Here is a 21,397-nt window from a genome sequence, read left to right as displayed (position 1 = left end):
TGCACAGCACAAACCCTAAATTTTATTCCAAGTTCATTGTGGGTTTTTTTAAAAAATATTCATGAGTCAAAGCTGGGGACAGATCTAATATAAACAGCAATTAAGAGAAAAACAGACATTGTTGAAATTGTTAACAGGTGGCTGAAAAAATTGGTAGTTGAAATATATTAAGTCTTACAGGTCCCTTTTTGGATTGATTTCTTGCTTTTCTAGAGCAAATGAGCTGAAAAGGACAAAACAGAATTTTTTTGATTGACCATGTACCTGTTTCCAGGCTTCGGTACATACAACTGTGCAAAACTAAAGGAAGCTGTCAGCACTTGTCACATGACATTGACAGTCATGCCTCAACATTTGGGTCTGAAACAGTTCTCCCCTTTAAATCAACTTCAGAAGAACACATGCATACAGCGGTCATATTTCTTCATGGGAGTCTACAACCTGCAAGATTCCAATATTGCCAAATTTGTAGGAGTCACAGGATTCACCAAACAGGCACATCTCAACTGTACAATTTCTCGAGTTTCTTCTCAGAAATCCTAGACATGTCCAAAGCATAAAAAGTATCAGATCGACTGTCCAAGCCTTGGAGATGGTAACGTTTGTACCATGAGTCTAGCACTTTCTGCCAGATTTACTGTTCATGAACAGTACACATGATCCATGCTTCTAGTATGGACATGGGGCAGCTTACTATAGGGCTACTTTGTTGGTATTAACAGCTGGCAGCAGGAAGGCCTGGAAGGATACAGAAAACCCTCCAAAACTGCTTCAACAGAATTTTCAGTAAAGAAGAACATACCCTGAAAATCTGGATGCTTAGTGATGTTACTTCAGCCAGTCTGAGATGTGTGTAGAGACTCCTGTAGGCTGATTTACTCAGTTTTTGGAACACAAACATAACCTAGTCAAAAGCTGTCTGCTTCTCTAATGGTAAGGGATGTATCTGTCTACCTAAACCTCACTGATTCTGGGACAACTGGGAATGTCAAGGAAGTTTTCATTCTATTATGCTATTGTCTCAGCTACAACAACAGACATTGGCACAGAAAAAGAAACTAACGTTCATTAACACCTTAATGAACACATGTTGTCTGAAAGGTCAGGTCTGCTGCCACAGTAGTGGATGGATAAATAAATAAGTAAATAAATAGTACTTGTATCCAGCTGTGAAGCATGAAAGGATGCACACAGACTCCAGAGAATTTAGTTACTCAATGTTCTTCCTGCAATTAATGAGAAATCTGAATGCAACATGTGAGGAAAATTTGCCGGTAAACTTAAAAATCTAATATATCATCTATTATGCTTTAAAATCATTAACACATAATTGTAAAAATAATGGTAATTCATAAATGTATAGCTATCTTGCTACTTTTGAGGATTTGCTCATTTTTCAGCCTCCTAACATTAGTTACGTCATTATTTTATTCAAATCCACCAAATAATGTTTTAAAAATCTGATACTTTTATAAGCCCAGTATCCTTTTCTATTGTAGAAATGACGCATGGCAAATCTTTTCACACCAGTTATTTAATAAAAAACACCAGTCTTCTTCCAAATAGATATACATGTATATGGATATAATGGCAGGTAAAGGAATAAAGCTTCAAATACACCACTGTTAAGATTAAAAAAATCCATTTTGAATCTACCTCCAAAATGACAAAGATGACCAAAATACTTCTTAAGATTGAACCCTGTATTACATTTCTAGGCTTCATGTTGACCTGAGAGTCGTATCATCAAAGAGTTTTGCATCTACAGTCACTTGGACACAATGTTTTTTGCCTGTTCCTGAGTCAGTGTTTTCACTACATGGAATACCAGTTCTTGTTTTAGCTGTGATGTGAGCAAAAGAGAGGTGGCTCCTGAAAAAAGGCACTGGTACAAAAGAACAGCTGCAAAGTTGTGCACAGACTGAGGTTTAGGAATGGCTTAAAAACATTGGATTACCAACTCAGCTTCTCTTTTATTCAGTCTCTAATGTTGGGAGCTGTCCCATCTGTATAAGCAAGCAGATACTTGTGGGTGCATCGGAAAGATTCTCTATACCACAAGTGTCTGAATTTGTGTCCCTCTTCTAATTCATGTACCTCATCTCATGTATACTTTTTTCCTGAAAAAACAAACAGGATTTTGCACAGGTTTTGTGTATTTTGTACATTTAATTTTGTGCAGACCGAAGCAATTTTCAAAACTCTAAAATCTGCGAAGAAAATTGAATTTTTCATTTTCTACATAGCCCTCCTGTTGACTCAATACCAATTCACTGGGCTTATGAAATACAGCCTCCGAAGGATTAAAATGAGGAAAAAAAAGGACTTGTTATGATACAAGTCCTGAATGTTTATAAGGAACATGAGAAAAGCACACAACACAGCATGTAAACTAAATAGACAGGGAACAGTTGTAAAGCAGAAGGCAAGACTGAGCTTGCATATATAAAAGGACGGCACTGAACTAAGAAAAACTAGGTAAACACAAACATTGAAAAGCAAGTGTATTGTGTTTATATCAGTGGGAGAGAGTGGCAATTTTAACCCTTCTGCTCTAGAAAATAGCATTGCCAGGGAGCTTGGCGCTGAAGAAGCCAAAAAGGAAGATTGGAGTGTTCTGCTTAAGATTTCTGAATATAGCAATCAGGTCAGTCTATTAAAATACCTAGTAGCCGCTGCAAATTCTGAGGGTAAACATACTTGGCTTAGATTTTTCTTGCTTTGTTACTGAGTCAACATTTCCTCAAACAGAATGCAAACAGCTTTCTTCTCAATGGAATTAGAGATAACTTGTGCTAAAGAATTCATCACAATGATGGAAGGGTATTCCAGTAGGCTTTTTAATGGCAGAGCTACAAGGAAATACTATTCCAGGATCATCTTTTTCTCAAGTGAGTTTGCCAAAATTACTGTTCCAGAAAACTGTAAGACACTGTGCAATTTACATATGACGACACTTTCACTTTTTTCCTGACCACAAAAATGGATAAGGAACAAAAATTAAAGAAAAAAAAATCAGATTCTAAAATCTTTCTATTTCAGGAAGCTATTATTCCACAAATAATTATAATTTTTTCCAACCAACTGGAAAAAGCCAAAATCCTACTTTCACATGCGTTTCAGCACATCTTACATGTATAATTTACTTACCTTCCTAGTGAAGAAAAATAAAAGCAAGCCTTTTCATTAAAGAACTGGGCCCTATTTTATGGAGGTTTTTAAAAAAATCACAAAATTTATTTCCTTAATAATAGTGTGATTCAAGGTCAATTTAACTACCAAAAAGAGATATTTTTAAAGATTTTTTTTCCTAATGCAAATCTACAAAGCTTTCAGAACTGTAAAATCAGAGGGGATGGGAAATTCAAGGCAAAAAAAGTTTGAAAAAAATCAATAATAAAGCATTTTTTTGTTCTTTGGGAGGAGTACTTTGGGAACACGAGGGATAATGCCATGTCTTCCAACTTGATATTCTTCAAAGAAGGTTTATCTGGCTCCTAAAATTTTATCTTTCATTTATCACTGGTCTCTGTTTCTGTGACAACAGACCTTAGGAACAGTGAAGCAGATATTCAGTGATGTAACTTCATACAGTTTACATTGCAGTGAATTGAAATATGCCAATTTTAACTTGCTGAGTGTCTGGCATAGCAACTGACTGAATTTCAGTCAGCTCAAAGCATAAAACTACTGCATCCCAAAGATCTACCAAATCTATATCAAAGTTTTCAAAGCAGAGGTCTCCCGAATAGCAACTGCACAGTTTAAAATGGAGCCAAAGTTATTCACACTCAGGATACTACAACACAAAATTCTACAAATTACCAGTAATCTAGTGAGTTTACCAAAGTTTCTCTTTCAGTGTTTGCTTTTTAAATCATTAATCAATTTTTAAAAAAAGTATAAATGTATATTTTTATTTCAAGTTTTAAACCTATGGAAAGAAAGCTCCGCCATAATGAATCTCCCAGAGGTATCTATGTAATTTTGTTGATGTAATATGTGAAACTAAGATAGATCTGCAAGTTAGAAACATTATTTTCTTTTACAACGCACAGAAATGCAGTCCTAGTCACATACTGCAGCTATTAATAAATATAGCATTTTCAGCTGAGTTTTAAATTGAGGCAAAAGTTCAAGTATAAGTCAGTCAGCTGCTCATGACTTCTTACGTTTCACAGCTGAATCAGATCACCCTCAGACTAAGACACATACATATCTTCTTCCAACCATTCCAGTTTTATCAATGCCTGTCTTGTATTTTCTTACTTGCCCTTGCCTCTCCGTGACCACGTGTCCTACAGCAACAAACCAGCTTTCCATATTCACGTGGTTTTTACACTTTTGGACTAGGGAAGAAAATCAAAGTGATGTTCCAAACTACTTTTATGCTTACAGCACATAAATGTCTATAGTTTGTAAATAACTAAATCTATATCTGTACAGCTAGAGAGACTGAAGTCATACAACCAATAAATATTATATATTTTAAGATGCTACTTACAGAACTTTTGTAATGATTTTCATAAGCTGCAATTATTAAAAACACTTTAAAAGGTGAAATATTAATGAAGTACTAATTAAACTATTGTTTATAAAATGTATGCAAAACACAAAATAGCTACATATATATTCTATTGCAAAGAATTCTGCTTCACTACAGAATTGCCTTATTTTTAAATCATAAATACACAATAACTATATTCACACATGCATATTTTCTATATACACAATAGATACAGAACAGTTTAAAACAACTGAGTTTCACATCTGAAATACAAAAATGATATGAGAGCATCTCTGAAGAGGAACCTATAAAAATGCACTCCAAAAATTACATAGAAAATTATTTCCCTTTTACTTCAAAATCTACCAAACTAAATTCTCTTTTTCTTTGTTCATGAAGATACCTTATTATATACTATCCTTAACAGTATGTCTTTGATCTTCAAACACATCTTGCAGCCCTACAGGAAGTCACTATAGATCAACCAAATACCACAAATGTTATCCCCAAGTAGATTTATCTGTTTGCCCAGAAAAGGACAGTAGAAATTTTAAAATTATTAGGTCATCTTTACTACAGGATTGTGCAGATAAGGATTTTCTTGCTTTTTTCCTTTATGCAGCACTATGGATGAATACATTTTATAGGTTCTTTTAAATTATTTTCTGTACTGTAATCATACTAAATGTAACAGATAAGGAAAAAGTAATCGCTCTTTGCTTGGGATAGAAAATAAATGTAGCAGGGAGAACTGTACTAAACATTTACAAGCTAAAATTACATCTTCCCCAAAATAGAACTGGTTTATTGATTTGAACACAGATTTTGATTAGAACTTAATTAAATGCATTTGTATGTTGGGTAGACTGCTTTTCCCCCTCAATTTTTTTAAAGTCAAAAAGAGAAATGCTATCAAATGTTCTTATGAGCAGTGTTAGCTGCAATGCGAATGAAATTGAAGAGATACTGGTGCTGCCACGTTGAGTTCATTTGTAGGTATTGAGCAAATAAAGTCAACTCAGTGGAGCTCTATTTGTTTGTTTCAATATTTATGTCCCTGTTTCTCTATTTTGTAAATTATTTCTCTATACAAAATATTTTGCATGAAATAGTGTACTGTCCAGAAACTCTTTAGAAGTACACATTTTTCTCTGTTCAACATATAAGATTTAAATATTAGAAGGAGCATTTTGTTAAAGGTTTATCTAAAAGCAGACTTAGGTAGCACATGCACATACTAATTTAAAAACAAGGACAGTAACAAAGGAAAGAAAACCAAACCACCTCACAGTAGTTAGAACTGCCCAAAGGCATCCTAGTAACGTTTTACTGAACTTGGGTAAGATTCCTCTTATCTGTCTTGGAGAATTACAGTGGAGACTAGTACTTAGTAACTAGCATTTCCTTAGGTGGCTTGGGCAATCTATGGTCAGTGTGCTGCATCTAGTGAACCTGTCGGGAGGAACGTCACTCTCATGATATCGCTCAGAAAGCCAGAGGGTCTAATTCATGGCTGAGGAATCCCTTACATGGTAAAGTGAAATTTAAGAGCAGGCAAACTAATCTTTGAAGCCTTAACTCTTTTTCTAGATCTAGCCTGGAGTCTTTCAATTAAGAACCAAATAAGGATGCCTTTTTAAGGCATGTGTTTATGAAGTTTACATTTTTCAAATAGTCACGTGCCTTGGTACACCCTTCACTGTAGCCGAATAACAATAATCCATGAGGTAACGTTTATTTATAACAACACCTGACTATCTTCTTAAGATTCTCCCACCAAACTGATTTTAAAGAGCAAAGCCAAAATACTTCATAGCGTTAGCAATAGGACATTTAGAATGCGAGGTATAATTCATAAAAATATAAGGTTAAACCAAAAACTATTAGGAAAGATTTCCCACCCAGTACACATCAATGCAACTATGAAGTGGAAAGGGTAGGGGATTTACTTATATAGCAGGGGGAAAAAAAGCTTACTGAAAAGTCTTTAAAAACTTGTGTTTAAGTATTAAGTATTTTCTATTTTGCCTTTCACTGTTCTTTGGAATATAAAAATAGGTCAAGTTAAAAATAATTAGGAAAATTATTACCTGAAAATAGTCTTCTGCATTCGAGTGTCTCCCACTTTGATTCATATCCACATTACTGTCATTTACATTTTCATCTCTTTCAGTAACAGGAGGGAGACAGGATACAGAATGAAATCCTTTTTTGATGGTAGACTGTGGAAAGCGGCTAAATAATAGAAGAAAAATCAAACACTTTAATCCATACATTTACTTTCAAATGACAGTCTTCATAACTATTATTCTGAACAGAATTTTGTCAAAATAATTTGCATCTCCTTTATTTTGACAGATTAAGAGGGCAGCAGAAAATCTATATATGCATATATTCCTTATCATTACTTGGCTCTACACATACCTATGCTCAAAAGACCTGAAATGTTGCCTCCAACTGATTCTCAAAAAATGAAAACCTGTCAGCTGAGGAAAACTGGATGACAACACCAGAAGTGAATAAATTTATATGGCCCCCAGAAACGAAAAAAAGGAATTATAATGTGCACTACTTAAATGGAGGTAGAGAAAAAAAGTTTTGTGTCAGAATAGGGTTTTTTTTTCCCTCAAAACAGGTCTCCATAGCTACCATTAAGCTAACACACACAATAACCAAGGAAACCTGTGGAAGGCCTGTTCTGGCTGTAGTAAAAGAAAGCTCCGTTGCTGACTTCAGTGGAGGCAGAAGTACAAACTGATGGAAATATCAGTAACTGCTTGTTAAGTGAACTAGGAGAAGATCAAAACAATGTTACACACATGCCAGTTAGACATGCATAAACATAATTGTGCTACTGCAGCAATAAACAACAGAAAAATGTAAGCATGTGTTATCTGGCCCTCTTCTTAAGGATTGAGGTAATGAAATACCAAGATTTTTATCAGTAACAGTCACAATTATCTTGCCTTTGAGTGTTTCAACATATTTTATTAGAATAAAGGTAAGAGATTAAATAGTTTCAGTCCCAACTGTGTATTAAGTCCCTTATCTTATTTGGGCAGCTATATTACTTTAATGAAATGCTAATACTTGTAATTTAGTTTTGGTTACTACCTGTTAATTAAATCACAAGACATTAAATTAGCTGATAGCCATGGAAACTTGGCACATTAAATAAACTGTTCTTGACAAAATGGGTCAGTTGACCATGAAACAACCCATTACATATGAAAAAACAACATAAAAAATATTGTTATGCAAATAATGTAACATCTTAATTATTATTCTCTGATTCTTTTACTAACCTATTAATGGATATTGCCTAGAGCATTTTTATGGATTTCTACTCCTGCTATTTCAAAACAAACAGTAAGTAATTTAATGTATTTAAAACCAATAAAATGTAACTGTATCAGCAAAACAATGATATTCCCAGAATATTCAAAGGTCATTTCTTCCATGGACAAATGCTGCTATTTAAAAATAAAAAAAATATCTAACTAGTTTAATATCAACCCATCAAATCAGGACGGTCAAAATTCAGAAGCTGCCAAGTATGTAATTTATTCAGTTTACTTAGAGATGTACTTAACAAAAGGTGTACACCCTTTAAAAAATATACATGCCTCCAATAATTTACAAATGGTTGGACTCAGTCTGAGGAACAGAAACATCCTCCAAAATGACAAACATTTTGGTGCTCATTCGGTATATGATACATTCAATACTTCCTCTGTCAGGAGTTCAGTAACAATGAGAGATTAATGATTCTAGCAGTTGTCTGCTGAATGTCTACATCATAAGCAGAAGCCTGACAGAAATTTGTTACGCAGTGGGTCATAGGAAAACAAACAAGGCCTTGATACACTTAAGGGTAAGCCTTTCTTTCTTGTCAGTGAGCAAGTATTATACTGAATATTGTCCAGAGGTCATGTATACATCAATTTCTGAAACTTCCTCTCTAAGACACCCTGTATAAAGATCCTGGCTTTCAAGGGTTTATAAGACTTCCAAATAGTCTTTAAAAGGCATTTATGCAAAGTTGTGTTTTGAGCATGAACTTCACCTGCACTCTCAGGCTTCTTGTAACAACTATAATGGACAGAGAACAGCCTGTTTTATTCATAAACATTAACATTAATCGTTACATGCCAAATAGTTAATGCCCATTAAAGTACTGACTGGCCAGTCAATGACTTCCTTGTTAATGTGCAGGAATTGAAAAAGACCAATAGTTTGAGGAAAAATTTGAAAGACTTCATAGAACATTCCTATTTCTGGTGGAAGCGACCTACTGAATATTCTGTGATTCAGGGCCCACTGAGTAGAAAAACTTGCAAGTGTTTTTGCGTGATAGAGCTCTCTGTCCTTCAACGTCAGATGCCCTGAGAAGCAAGCATCTACCGAGGGGACTGGCTGTACAGGGTGTGACAAGTAGGAACCCACCCCTAAGGTGCGTGCACGTCCACCTCCCGGTGGCCTTTCTCACCAGCATGTAGATTAGCAGATTTTATGGAGCAGCATTTAAAGCTTTGAGCACCCCAACTTGCATCTCCAACAGGAGGTGTGTGCACATAGAAGAATCTGCACTCCTGAAAGAAGGCATGCTTGTACCCTGTGCCAGGAGGGTGCATATCATTGCAGGTGTACGCCTCTGTGTGCGTGATTAGAAATTCTTGTGATTAGTTATTAAAAGGTGTTCAGAATTTTGTAGGTGTTGGTTAACTTTTTAAAGCATCTAGTACAGTGGTTTATCTGTTGTACTGCTGATATTGACCCTAGATTTACAGTTCACTGCCAATTAATTACATGACATCAATAAATCAATACTCTCATCCTGATGTACTTTAGACTACATGAACTGAGCAGTTTTTCCCTGTGACACCAGTAAACAGAAGCCATCTCACTTCCACAGTGAAATGGACTAATAATACAATGGTAATGCTGAAACTACATTGAATACTTACATGTCTGTGGGTATTGTGATAAGATTAGATTTGTAATTCACAAATAGTCTAGAGATCTCAACATGTTCTTCAGGCTTCTTTACCACAGGCTCTGGAAAAAAGCAGCTTGTTAAATATATAAAGAAATATTTAATAGTATAATTTTGACAAATAGTTCTCCTAGGTGATTCATCACCCCTAAATAATTCTCCAAATATCACTGCATACACTTGAAAGGAAGATAACAAACAGGGGTGACTAGGTCACGAAAGAAAAAGTCCTTAATACTCTGATCCTTATTCTGCAAGGTATTAGAAGTGTGTTTAACCTACACATAAGGTTTTCCAAATTAGCGCAAAACAACTGTGGCAGCATATTCTGCCTTTGCTTATTTCCTCTGTTTCTTATCCCAGTATGTTTTGCTAGCATGCCTACAATGCCTTCATATTCAAGCTATCTCACATCATGCATTTAACTCCATTATGCAGTATAGACAAACCCTAGAACAAGTTTACCCTATGAGTTGTGGCAGGACTAGTTACATACTTTAAATGTTTAAAAGGTGTTCAGAAGCTTTCATGGCTTCACATCAGAGAGCTGATGATTGCTTTGATAGCAATCCCTCTTAATTTTCTCCAGTAGACTGATTTTTGGAGATAAATTAAGACACTTCCCAAAGCATTTAAGAAATAATAGGGCTAAGGGCAAGTAATACAAAATTGGGGTGGGGTGCTGCGGGAGAGAAAAAGTAATCCCTAGGGAAGTTCCATTGAAATTAAACTAATGTTCTAAGTTTGGTGTTGAAAATGTTTATAATAATTAAAATGTAATTACAATTTTATTTTGGAGGTTTAAGCAGACAGACCTTGGGGCTCAGATGTCACAACAGTTTCCTTTTTCTGACGGAAAAGTTTCCAACGAGGAACTGGTGGTGGTTGTGGCGGTGCTGTCAGAGGACAGGACCTAGTTCTAGTGATCAGGACAGGATGGCTACATGTGTGGGTAAGCCCATATTGCCTCAGCTTCTCTGAAGAATCAGCCTACAAAACATGGAAAGACAATCTGAGTAGGGTCAGATCTTTCAAATCACACATCTCTGACAAAGAAGAACAGTATGCACAATCTAACTGCTTGGATAATGAATGAAACAAAAATAGTTCGCCTGACAAGACTATCCAGAAATATTCTAATTAGAATTTGATATTCAGGAGAATAAGTATAATTGAGTACTTAGAAGTATTTACATATATTTTACTTTTCATAATAGATTTGTCACTTTTTTCAACTTATTTATACAACCATATTGGGTTAGGTGCTACAGAGAACATATAAGTGAAGCAGAATGAAGATGTAAGAAACCAACAGTGACAATATTTTGATTTAAATAAACATATTTTAAAATACTTTTTCCATGGAAAAAAGTCCTTACTTCATGCTGAATTTAAAAAGCAGCAATTCTTAAAGCAGCTGGTCTTTTAGGTAACTTGTGAGATCTCCATAATGTAATATCACTTTGAACCAATAAATCATTAAAGTTAAGCTGGCTAATTAAGAAAACACATTGAAGACACTGCAGCTGACCTGTGTACCAAAGCCCTTAGCAACAGACTTAAGAGCAATTTTAGATGTGGACATTGAGTGGTGCTCTTCCCATTAAAATAATAATGGTCCAGTATTTCACATTTTTCACTATGGAAAGTTCTGTTACAAGATTTCTACGTCCTTTTTATTTTAAAAATACACCTTTTATTTGCTAAATAAACCACCCATAACTTATTGCTTTAACATGCTCATCAGCAAGTCTCTTAATTGCTCCTGCTCCGTCAAATGTTCCTAATGTTCTGTACAAACTCTGCAAAGAATGTAGCTGTGGTTGTCAAGAGTTACATGAAAGGAGAGGATCAAATTAAACATGGTAAAGTACACAAGCAATATAACAGCCTCCTTTGACCTCTGAATGTATAAAGATATATTACAGGAATGGTGTTTTTTAAACCATTTTAACCACGAGAAATCTACTACACTTACTTCTATGTTTAATTTCTGACAATTTCCGTTTTTCTGGCAGTTTTTACTAAAATACTGGTTTAGACATATAGATTCATCTGCCTCATCCTATTTGGTCTGCCATGCCTCTTTTTCAGTCATCTTTATACCCTAACACACTGAAGCCAAGTTTGAGACTCAAGACGTTAAGTGGCAGGAACAACATATCCCTATGTCACCATTTTGTTTGATTTTTGATGACTTATTATTAGCAAAGAGACTGTATTGTTTGAGAACTTAAATTAAATTAAAATAAAATCACAGAGAACAAGCTAGTCTTCAAAACAGCTTAAAATACATAACACAATTTAAAGAAAATCTAAAAAGAAAATGCAAGAATTACGAGCAGTAAGCATAACACCTGCAAACCATTTGTGTAAATTTCTTTATTCTATGAAGCCTATCAGTTTCCTGAAAAGGCAGCTGAAATTTTAATGTTCTAATTACGATAAATATGATTTAAATGTACAAAATATTTGATCTAATTAATAACCAACTCAAGAAAGCCTGCTCTGGATTACTAATAGCTTTCTGCAGAACGTGAGTGACTAAGTGGAAATTTAAGCATTGTTTTTTTCCCCAGCTGCATGATGTTATACTCTCTCCAGCTGCTTTCACCAGTTGCAACACCAATGATATACAAGGATATAAACATGCTATTCCTTATAGAAAACATATCAGAAAATGTATATTGGAGAAGTCAGTAACTGTAGTCTTAAAAAAAATCATGTTTTTCAAGTAGCCCTTAAAATAATTAGGCTTTCCATTTAGAAGTCTCTCATCATGATGCACTTTCTAGTCCAAAACTAGTCTCTCCTAGGAGACTTCAGCTTCTGGGATCCAGAGGAAAGTGGAAAAAACTGAAAAAATGAGCAGGCTGTGGCAAGAAAATGCATGTTCAGAATACAGATAAATTTAACTGGTTGTTATTACCTGGCGACAGCTTCACGACACTAATTTTATTTTATTTTTTTTACAACATAGATGCTACAAATGAAACTCCCTGATAATAAAATAAGTAATGCCTTCCTGTTCTCAGAGCACAGAACCTTACCATCTGCCCTAACGAAAAAATATCCTCTTCAAACAAGTGTAGTGGTACACAGGCAGCATACACGGCCATTTCGGGCTGGGCTGGCACAGAAGACTCTACACAGAAAACATCAACATACCTTAGAACCGGGTAAGCTGTAAACAGTCAATAAATGTTATTGTATCTCACTCTAAATTATTCTGCTTTCTCTGCCTTATTTTTATTATTCTTTTCTTTTACTGACTGTTATTTCATTGAAAACAAGAGCTCATTGAAAACTACTCAGAAGAGAAGCCATAGATGGAAAAAACTCATTGTTTTAATTCTTAATCTATTTAGGTCATCTACTTTGCATATTTTATTTCTTCTACACAAGTGAATAACAGAAACCACGACTTAGAAATGCAAAAGGTCAGATGTAGCTCTTGACATCGTTATTTTGCTTTTTTTTTCAAAATTTAAAAATACTAGATACTAGCATGAAGAACACAATACACACCATCTGGGTAGATGAAATAAAAAAGCACCGACTGGTCAGTACTAGCTAAAGGCTGCTCACCAGTGAAAGCAAAATTCAACCTTGCCAACAAAAGAATCAAAATCCAGTGCTCTGGCCACTTTTGCCATGGATATGAAGCTTGAGATAAGCAGTTTGAGAAACAAAGTGCTTATAAACCAGGGTTGTTGCTCATACTTCTGCCAAGGAGATGGGAGAATGGAAGTGATGATGGCTGCCTCAGAAAGCGTGAGGGTATGACTCCATAGCTCTTATCCCACACCCTATGGGAGCTTTTTTTCTTTTAATTCTGCCAGAGGCAAGGCATAGAAGCAAGGGCATGTTCGCTTTGTTACCCCTAGGAACCTGTTGCACTAGGCAACCATGCAATCATCTCATACCTGTATCTGTGAAAGAAGCCATTGTTAATTCCTGAATGAAGAGAAACCAAAGCTGTCTGGCTGACAGCCAGTTCACTCATGCTAAAGGAAAACTAGAAATCTAAAAAAGACAGTATTAGAAACACAGGTCTGCAGTTTGACCTAAAAGGCAGCTCCAACAGAAGACTATTTCTGTTTTCCCTTAGTCATCTAAGAAAGCATATGAAGAGCAGATTTCAGTACACAGGTTGTGACACCTGTTTTTCACCACAATGTCTTGTCTTTGTTCTCTTCAGCTCCACCTCAAATACAGGATAATTGCTTCCTACACTTAGTAAGTATTCAGCTGGAAGTTGTTCTAAGAATAGGTATTTTCTGTGAAATGGAATAAAACAATGCTATCTGCATATTAAGAAAAAAAAAAGAAAGAAAAGGGAAAAGAAAGGAAAAGGAAAGACAGACAAGTGGCTGGAAAATACCAGACTCCATTTATTTAGACGATTTGTCATATTATTTTTCTTAAAACAGTAAGATATCTCTGAATCTTAAATACTCTTCCAGAAATTCAATTACTTAATTAAATATCAGCTGATGGTAAATCAGAGTTATTTTCCAGTGGATTCTTAATATTTCTCACTGCACGCTTGCGATTTCTGTATCAACCACAGCTCTTGTGTTAGCTGTGGGTTTCAATTTATTCAAAAGCAAGGCTATAATCTAGGTTTAATCTCAGTGTCTACTGACATATCTGATCTGTTACAAATACGGCAGTAGTAACTATGATGTCTTACACACTACAGAACAGTACTGCCACAAGACATATCAGTTTCATTGCTTGCAGAAGTATTTATCAAATAAAAGTATCTAACCAAATACCAGGTGGAATGTAAAGAGGTCACACTCAGTCCAGATGGGTTGTGAAATACAATGTCTGCAGGACAGACAATAAACAGCAATGAACAAATTATTAGAGCATGCAAATGATTAACCAGGCACACCATATTCACTTTAATAATACTATTACAATACTAGAAAGATTTTTTAGATATGCCAGTATGTTTTAAAAAATAATATATTACTTGACCTTTTCCCACTGTACAAAAAGTAAGGAGGATGTATGCAAATTATTTGCCACCAAGTGTACTGTTGATTAGTGTGAAATCAGCATCTGGGGAAACTACTTAAGACTGATAGCCTTGATGAAAAATTTTATAACATATGGTACAACAAAACAGATTCAACAAAGCCCGTTATTTATAGCCACCCATGTGGATTTAAGAATTCTATGGTGCTTTGCTAAAAATTTCTGAATTCTTGTAGCTGCTTATGTTTCACATTCATGGCTTTGCAAATTCATTTACAGAGAGTGAGTACTACGGAACCTGAACAAATGTTTCAGTCCCTGGTAGAAGGGAAAGTATCATTTGAATTGATCCATGTAAAATATATATTCAGCCACTTAAAAAGACAGACCAGGAATTAAAATTACTAGTTTCAGTAGTTCTGAACTGTTTTTATTTTTTAAAAAAATCATAGGTTTTGAAGACTCACAAAAGAATTTTCTCACTGTACCTTAATGTTTCTATTAAATATTTTTTTGTCAAACAGGCTGATGCTGAGTTTTAACTTTCCAAAACACTTCAGTTGGCTTTTAATATCCTTCTTATCATGTATGCAGCTCTTATGTTAACCTCTGTGGTTGTGTTAGGCATGGATTAGCTTAGTCTATTGGAGGGTGGTTTTCTATTCTTCAGAAAAACGATGTACGTGCTTTTCAGAATTGACATAAATATTACAGTATGGTAATATGCATTTGAAAAGCTGGAACAAAATGCTAGGCTCTGGTCCCTACTTCTAAGTGAAAACTCTTTTGAATAGGCAAAGGAAAATGAAAAGAACTCTTCCAACACTTGTGTAATATTATAATATTGTGAAAATACTATTGTCTCTAATTACAAAACTCGTATCAAGGCACAATGAGACTTAGCAAAAATAAATGGCTGACTTGTAGAACAAATGCTCAAATACCTGGCTAACGCCCTCTCCAGTGGAATAGTATTCCCTTTCCAGCAGTTCAGAAATTATTAGGAAAATCATTACTCTAGAAACATAAATGAAAAGTGGAGTGGTGGTTCTTTATAGGGACAAGGGGCCCAAGTAGATCCTATCATATCATCATAAACACTTTTTATGGAATAAACTGACTCCTAGGTATGAAAGGAGAAATAGTTATTGGAAGAAAAGCTGCTGAGTGGAAAACTGCAGATTGTGTGCTAAAATGGGCCAGGAGGAACACTTGAATTGTCTACAAAAGCTTCCCAAGGACTGGCTGGCTGACAAGCCACAGGACCAGAGAGCTGGTTGCTCTCAGGAAGAGCCCTGACTGCCTAGGTGAAGGGCTCCTTATTCTGCTGGGTCCATGCAACAGGATGAATAGAGAAACAGGTCCAATATTTTGAGGATCCTGTAACTTTCAGGAGTGCAGTAGGCATTGCTTTGAGTACTTAAGTGATTCAGAAGTGTATCTATACATTTGTGTTGGGTCTGGTTGGGATGGAGCTAACTTTCTTCACAGCAGCCCATGTGGTGCTGTGTTTTAGATATGTGACCAAAACAGTGTTGGTAACAGATCCAAATGTGTCAGCTGTTGCTGAGCAGCACTCACATAGCGTTAAATCTTTCTGTTTCTTCCTCTGCTACCCCAGCGAGCATGCTGGAGGTGGGCAAGAGGTTCAATACTACTGATTCTCTCTGCCATCCCACTGGTGGGGTGTGAGTGACTGGGTGGGGGCTTAGCTGCCAGCCAGCCTCAATCCACCAAAACATCATAACCCACACAAAACCAAAAGCCTGTAAGAGAAGTTTCCAAATACTTAGAAGTAAGTGGTATGTCAATATGTACGAAACTAAACAAGGTAATGCCTATACAATGCAATGAATACAAAAAGTTTTGTCATTTTAGAAATAAAATATCAACAATATCAAGAATACTTAAATACCTCTTTAGAAATAATTCACATTTATCACAGAAAGAACAATTCCCTCAAAGTCCTCACACTCAACAGGTAGAGCAAAATATTGCAATAAGGAAATACATACTTTTATGGTGCTCAAAATGATTATTTTTTTCATAAGTGGCTTGAAAGGTAACAAAAAAAAAAAAGAAAAAAAAACATTGTTGCATTTAGTAAAGTCACTGTTACAACATTCCCAAGAAAATTTGGAAACTTTTTGCAACTACTGCCTCAGAAGTCTGACTTTGAACCCAGCCCTTGTGTCTCATAAAGCCTGCAAGCTTCTTCTCCTGTGGCTACAAACTCACAACAAAAATGTGGTTGAATTCAGTATTATTTAAAACTGCAGTTCTGGGGTTTTTCCCTTGCAGTCCAACAATCTTAAATTATCTCACTGCCTCTGACTTTATAATCTCCACATCTAGTTCTGTTCAAATTCTTATCAAGTTTACTAGTTAGCTATCTACCTCAATCTTTTTCAAAACTCGTTTCTGGTTCAAGCCTAGGATGAAAGAGTTCTCTGACCATCGTATTTGAGCCCTAAACTAAATAACCTTTCTAAATAACCTCTTCACAGGCCACTATCTCTCTTTCAGAAAACAACATAAACTGTGCTTTAAATGGCAGAACAAAGATCAAAATGCCATGTAGTTTTTCATACAGAAACACTGCCTGATTTTTAATGTGCTTTCACTCATTTCACACAGTTTCTAGAATTCATCATTTGGATCCTTCTGCTTTGCCTTTGCTTTTTCTCCATGATGTGCTTGAGTACTAGTCACGTTCCTTCTGTTCACGTGGAACATCTCATTCCCTATTCCACAACTACCACCACTAAAGCAAATTATGGTCCTGCAATACATTTTAAAATGTATTGCTGTTTAACTCTTTTAATAGTATATAAGGTAGGAATGCAAATTAATATGATGACAAACAGCAATATCTGTTTGATATAAATTAAAATTATTTAAACCACTAATTTTAATCAGGATTTAAATCAAGAATCAGGAATCCAATTTACATAATGAATTGCATTCTTGTTATACATTTTTACTTTGAAGCTATTTCCCCAAAGACAGATGTTCTACCTACTCTTACGTCTTGATTTGCAACTAGATAATATTCTAGTTATTAAATGTTTCCTACTGCTAGCCAAATGGAAATGCTGCATATATGCAAATATAAGCAACCACAAAAGCAAATCAGCTTAATGCACAATAATGAAGATTTTCTGTATTTTATGCTACTAAGCACAACATTTCTTGTTGACTGATCAGTTGAATTTATTCATATTATTCACTTGTGGTTTGTTTAAACCATATATTGGTGGTTTTTTAAAATAATTAAATTGAAATGCACAAATCAAGAATTAACTTGATTTTTATGATATCATGAATGTATCAATACAAAAAAATAAATTCAAGTTACGTTTCCAGAAGAAAAGAAATTATTAAACAAACTGTGGAGTGAATTCTCATGAATATCTGTGGTCACCCTGCCCTTCAACAAGGAAGCATTTCTGCTTTTTCCAGCTGCAATTTACTGAATGAAGTAGATAAGTTACTAGAGAAGAAGGGAGGTTGGGCTTTTTTTTTTTTTTTTAACAGAAAGTTTACTAGTAGAAAAAATCTTGGTCCTACATGACTGGCCAGCAACTTCAAAATATTCTGCATAGATTTACTTTACCTTTTGACATCAAACACAAACTATTGCAATATTATTCTTAATATAATTTACAAGATTTTAATAGGTTAGAATGACTTCAGCCTGTAAAAAAACTACAATATTTTAAAAAATCAGTATATATAATCCCTTCCCCCAATTAAGTTCAAAACCAAGTAAAAGCAAAGCCCTTTGCTTTACATATATATCTCCTGTCTGTATTTTTAGCTTCAAAATAGGACTCACCTTCAGATAAGGCCTTAAGAGAATGCTGGCTTTCTGCCAACGTTCGTGAAGATTGCAGTGTTAACTTGTTTTTTTCTTTTTCTCCTTCTCTGCTTTTCTTCCTTCCATTCTCTCCCTGCTCTGCTTTTTCTATTCAGCAAAATAAAGATTAAATATTTTTCTCAGATACAAACTTTCAGTCATAAAGTCTCATATGTGTAAAATACTTCAATGACATTTTAGCTAAACTAAAAAAAAAAAATCAACAACAAACTATTCCAACTCAGAAGAGCTGTGAGATACAATAAAGAACTAATACCATTCAGTTAAAAAAACACCAACACTCTTAAAATGTAAATGCAGATTTACTGAGAAGGGGCCAGGAAGGCTTTGGTGCCACCTTCCCGTTAGTGCACAACTGTCACGTCCCTATATAATGCTTGGGATTCCTGAATTCCTGGCACTGTGTTAAATATTTTCTTCATGTCCTTGCTCCTATGCATCAGTAACTTCAGAAAAAAAAAATAATCTAACACAGATGAGGCATAAGTTCCCAATGGACATGGAAGAAGAAAGTCTCCCACCATCACTGCCTTCTTTCAAGCCTTAGAACTTAAGACTATAGGAAAATCCATTTCTAATGAAAAAGATCCCAAACATTAATAAAGCATCTGAACAGAGCTTGTGGCCTCAGAGATGGAGATTACAGAGCTGTATCATAACATAATGCTTCCCTTATTTTTAGCTGTTTCAGTTACTAACAGAATTTCTATGTCTTAAGCAGGATTAAATTTACAAAGTTTTCTGGGAATAAATTACAGCACCCTGTTAGACAAACGACAGTGCTGTTCCCAGGGGCTGCATCCCTGTGCATGTCCATTCCAAACTGAAATATCTACTATACTGGTGGGTAGGTCATAAAATGAGAGCAAGAGTTCCTAAGAAGACAGACTACCCCCTCAGCCAGGTCTCTCCTAAGATTTTTGTAACACTTCTGGTATTAGGACGTAGTCTTTGGGATTCAAAGTGTGGAAGGAAAGGATTTTTCTGAAAATCAAGGAAAAAACAGAAATTTTAGTATACGATTTGTACCTTCCAAAGACATTAGAAGTGTTGCGAAATTGCATCCATGCCTTCAAGTTAAAAACAAAAACTAAGAAAACTAGTCTCAAATACAGACACTAGAGAACAATACCCTGGAACAAGTAAGTTTCTAAACCTAAGGTTTTTCATTTAAATGGAAATAGGATGAGCAGCTCTTGAAGAAAATTAATACCTATACCTAGTAGCATAAACAGAAAAGCTGCTATAAATAAAAATGCAGGTAGACATTAGAATGTACTTATTAGGACTCTGTAGGCAATCACATTTTGTAACATCCATTATGAAATGTTTAATTTATTTATGGTCAGAGTAGTGTTTCCTTTGGGGAAACTGTAAGCTCTCTGATTGTTATGTCTCTGCAAGGAACCAGGCTTTAAAGAAACAGCTGTGACACAGAGCTGAACAAATCTCTGCCATAAAATGAAGCTGTTTTCATAAAATAAGAGACTAGCACTGCTTCTAATGAGACCTACAGTTAAAGCAAAACCTTTTCGAATTTACACCATTGCAACATATTTGGTGAGACAACAAACATTGCCTGTGGCATAATAAAGATACACAAATTCTAAGCCAGAGGTTATGCTAACTTTATTTACATTTAGCCTAAAAAGATAACACTACCTAAAATTACAAACCTTTGCCAGCTTTATCAGCTTTCTCAAGTTTATCTGACTGTTTATTCACAGACGGAACTTCATTCTTTAACTCTGAGTCTTCGGTCTCTTTAGGTTCTGTATCTGACTGAGGACTATCAAGTTCTGGAGTTTTCTTATTTGTCAACTTAAATTCTGGCACAATCTCTTTCAAAAAGCCCCACACTTTGTCCAGGTATCCAGGCCTTAAAAAAAAAAACAAACAAAAAAACCCTACAACACCACATATATATGTCAATGAGAATGATATTTGTAATAAGAAAAGAAAGTGTGATGTTCATTTAGACAACACTATACTACAACTGACAGTCCAACTCTTCAAAGAAAAGTTACTGGGTTATTTTAGCAAATAAACCACACTTGCCTGATTTCGTGCGTCAGCCAATTTGTGAATAGATTACAGACAGACCCATAAAGAAACAGGTAGTTGTTAGAGAAGCATGTAAATAAAGAATCCTTTCTAAAGATTTTAGTAGATAAAAGTTGCAGCAGGGAAATTGGCAGACCACTTTGCAGCTACACCAACTACAACTTGATCCTGGCTCTGTATATTAAAAACCTTCCCAAAGGTACTTTCAAACTAGGTTTTCATAACTTTTTCAGCACAGGTACTTCCATGCCTCTTCCACCGATTCCACTAGCTACAACAACTTTTGATATGACACGACAGCTGCAGTCGTACTGTTTCTCCACAGAATCTCAGTGATTCCAGAAATCATCTAAAACTGAATGAATCGTTCAGGGCCATGAATAACCCTCAAGCATGCTTACTGCATGGAACCTTTTTTTTTTTTTTTTAAATAAAATAATTGATTGTACAATGAGCTAAAGCCACCTTATACTACTATTGCAAAGACTCTGTGGTATTCGCATTTTCTTATTCCAGAACATACTATATCTGCAGTAAGTTCCAGGGTTGTCAATACTGGTTTTTGCTGTTGCAGTTGAAAAACTAGCTACATACAAAACCAAAATTTAGGTTACTTAGATAGGCTACATACAAACTACTGTAAGACACAAAATATCAAAAACTTAAATTGCAAGCGTAGCTTGAGACATAAAAATTGCTGCAATAAGAGCTGAAATAGCCTTTGACTGAACTTATTTAATATTGAAATGCTGTTATAAAGAACAATTATACCTAAATAAATTATATATAAACCAAAACTATTTATTTAGGTATTCATTAGAATGTATACACCAAAAGGCAGAAAAGTGTAATTTTTAAAAGTCTGAATATTTAGTCCCTGTATCCCAGTTATTCATTCAATAAATGAAATGACAAGCTGCAAAATCAGAATGTCTATTCTTTAAAACCACAAAACAGACTT

General features: G+C 35.1%; 1 protein-coding gene across 1 annotated transcript in view; it reads right to left on the bottom strand.

The window, feature by feature from the left end:
• The window catches only part of ADGB (androglobin), a 119,934-nt gene that overhangs the window by 60,233 nt on the left and 38,304 nt on the right, over positions 1-21,397 (bottom strand). The window contains exons 8-13 of the mRNA XM_055714125.1: positions 20,049-20,251; positions 18,331-18,459; positions 12,554-12,648; positions 10,319-10,493; positions 9,475-9,565; positions 6,598-6,742 (exon numbers count right to left, since the gene is read on the bottom strand). Of these exons, the coding sequence (XP_055570100.1) occupies positions 6,598-6,742; positions 9,475-9,565; positions 10,319-10,493; positions 12,554-12,648; positions 18,331-18,459; positions 20,049-20,251 (838 nt within the window). The remainder of the gene's footprint in view (positions 1-6,597; positions 6,743-9,474; positions 9,566-10,318; positions 10,494-12,553; positions 12,649-18,330; positions 18,460-20,048; positions 20,252-21,397) is intronic.

This window comes from Falco cherrug, chromosome 6 (genome assembly GCF_023634085.1).
Source record: "Falco cherrug isolate bFalChe1 chromosome 6, bFalChe1.pri, whole genome shotgun sequence".
Taxonomy (NCBI): domain Eukaryota; kingdom Metazoa; phylum Chordata; class Aves; order Falconiformes; family Falconidae; genus Falco; species Falco cherrug.
The sequence above is the reverse complement of the archived record's forward strand: the minus strand, read 5'-3'. Positions and strand labels throughout refer to the sequence as shown.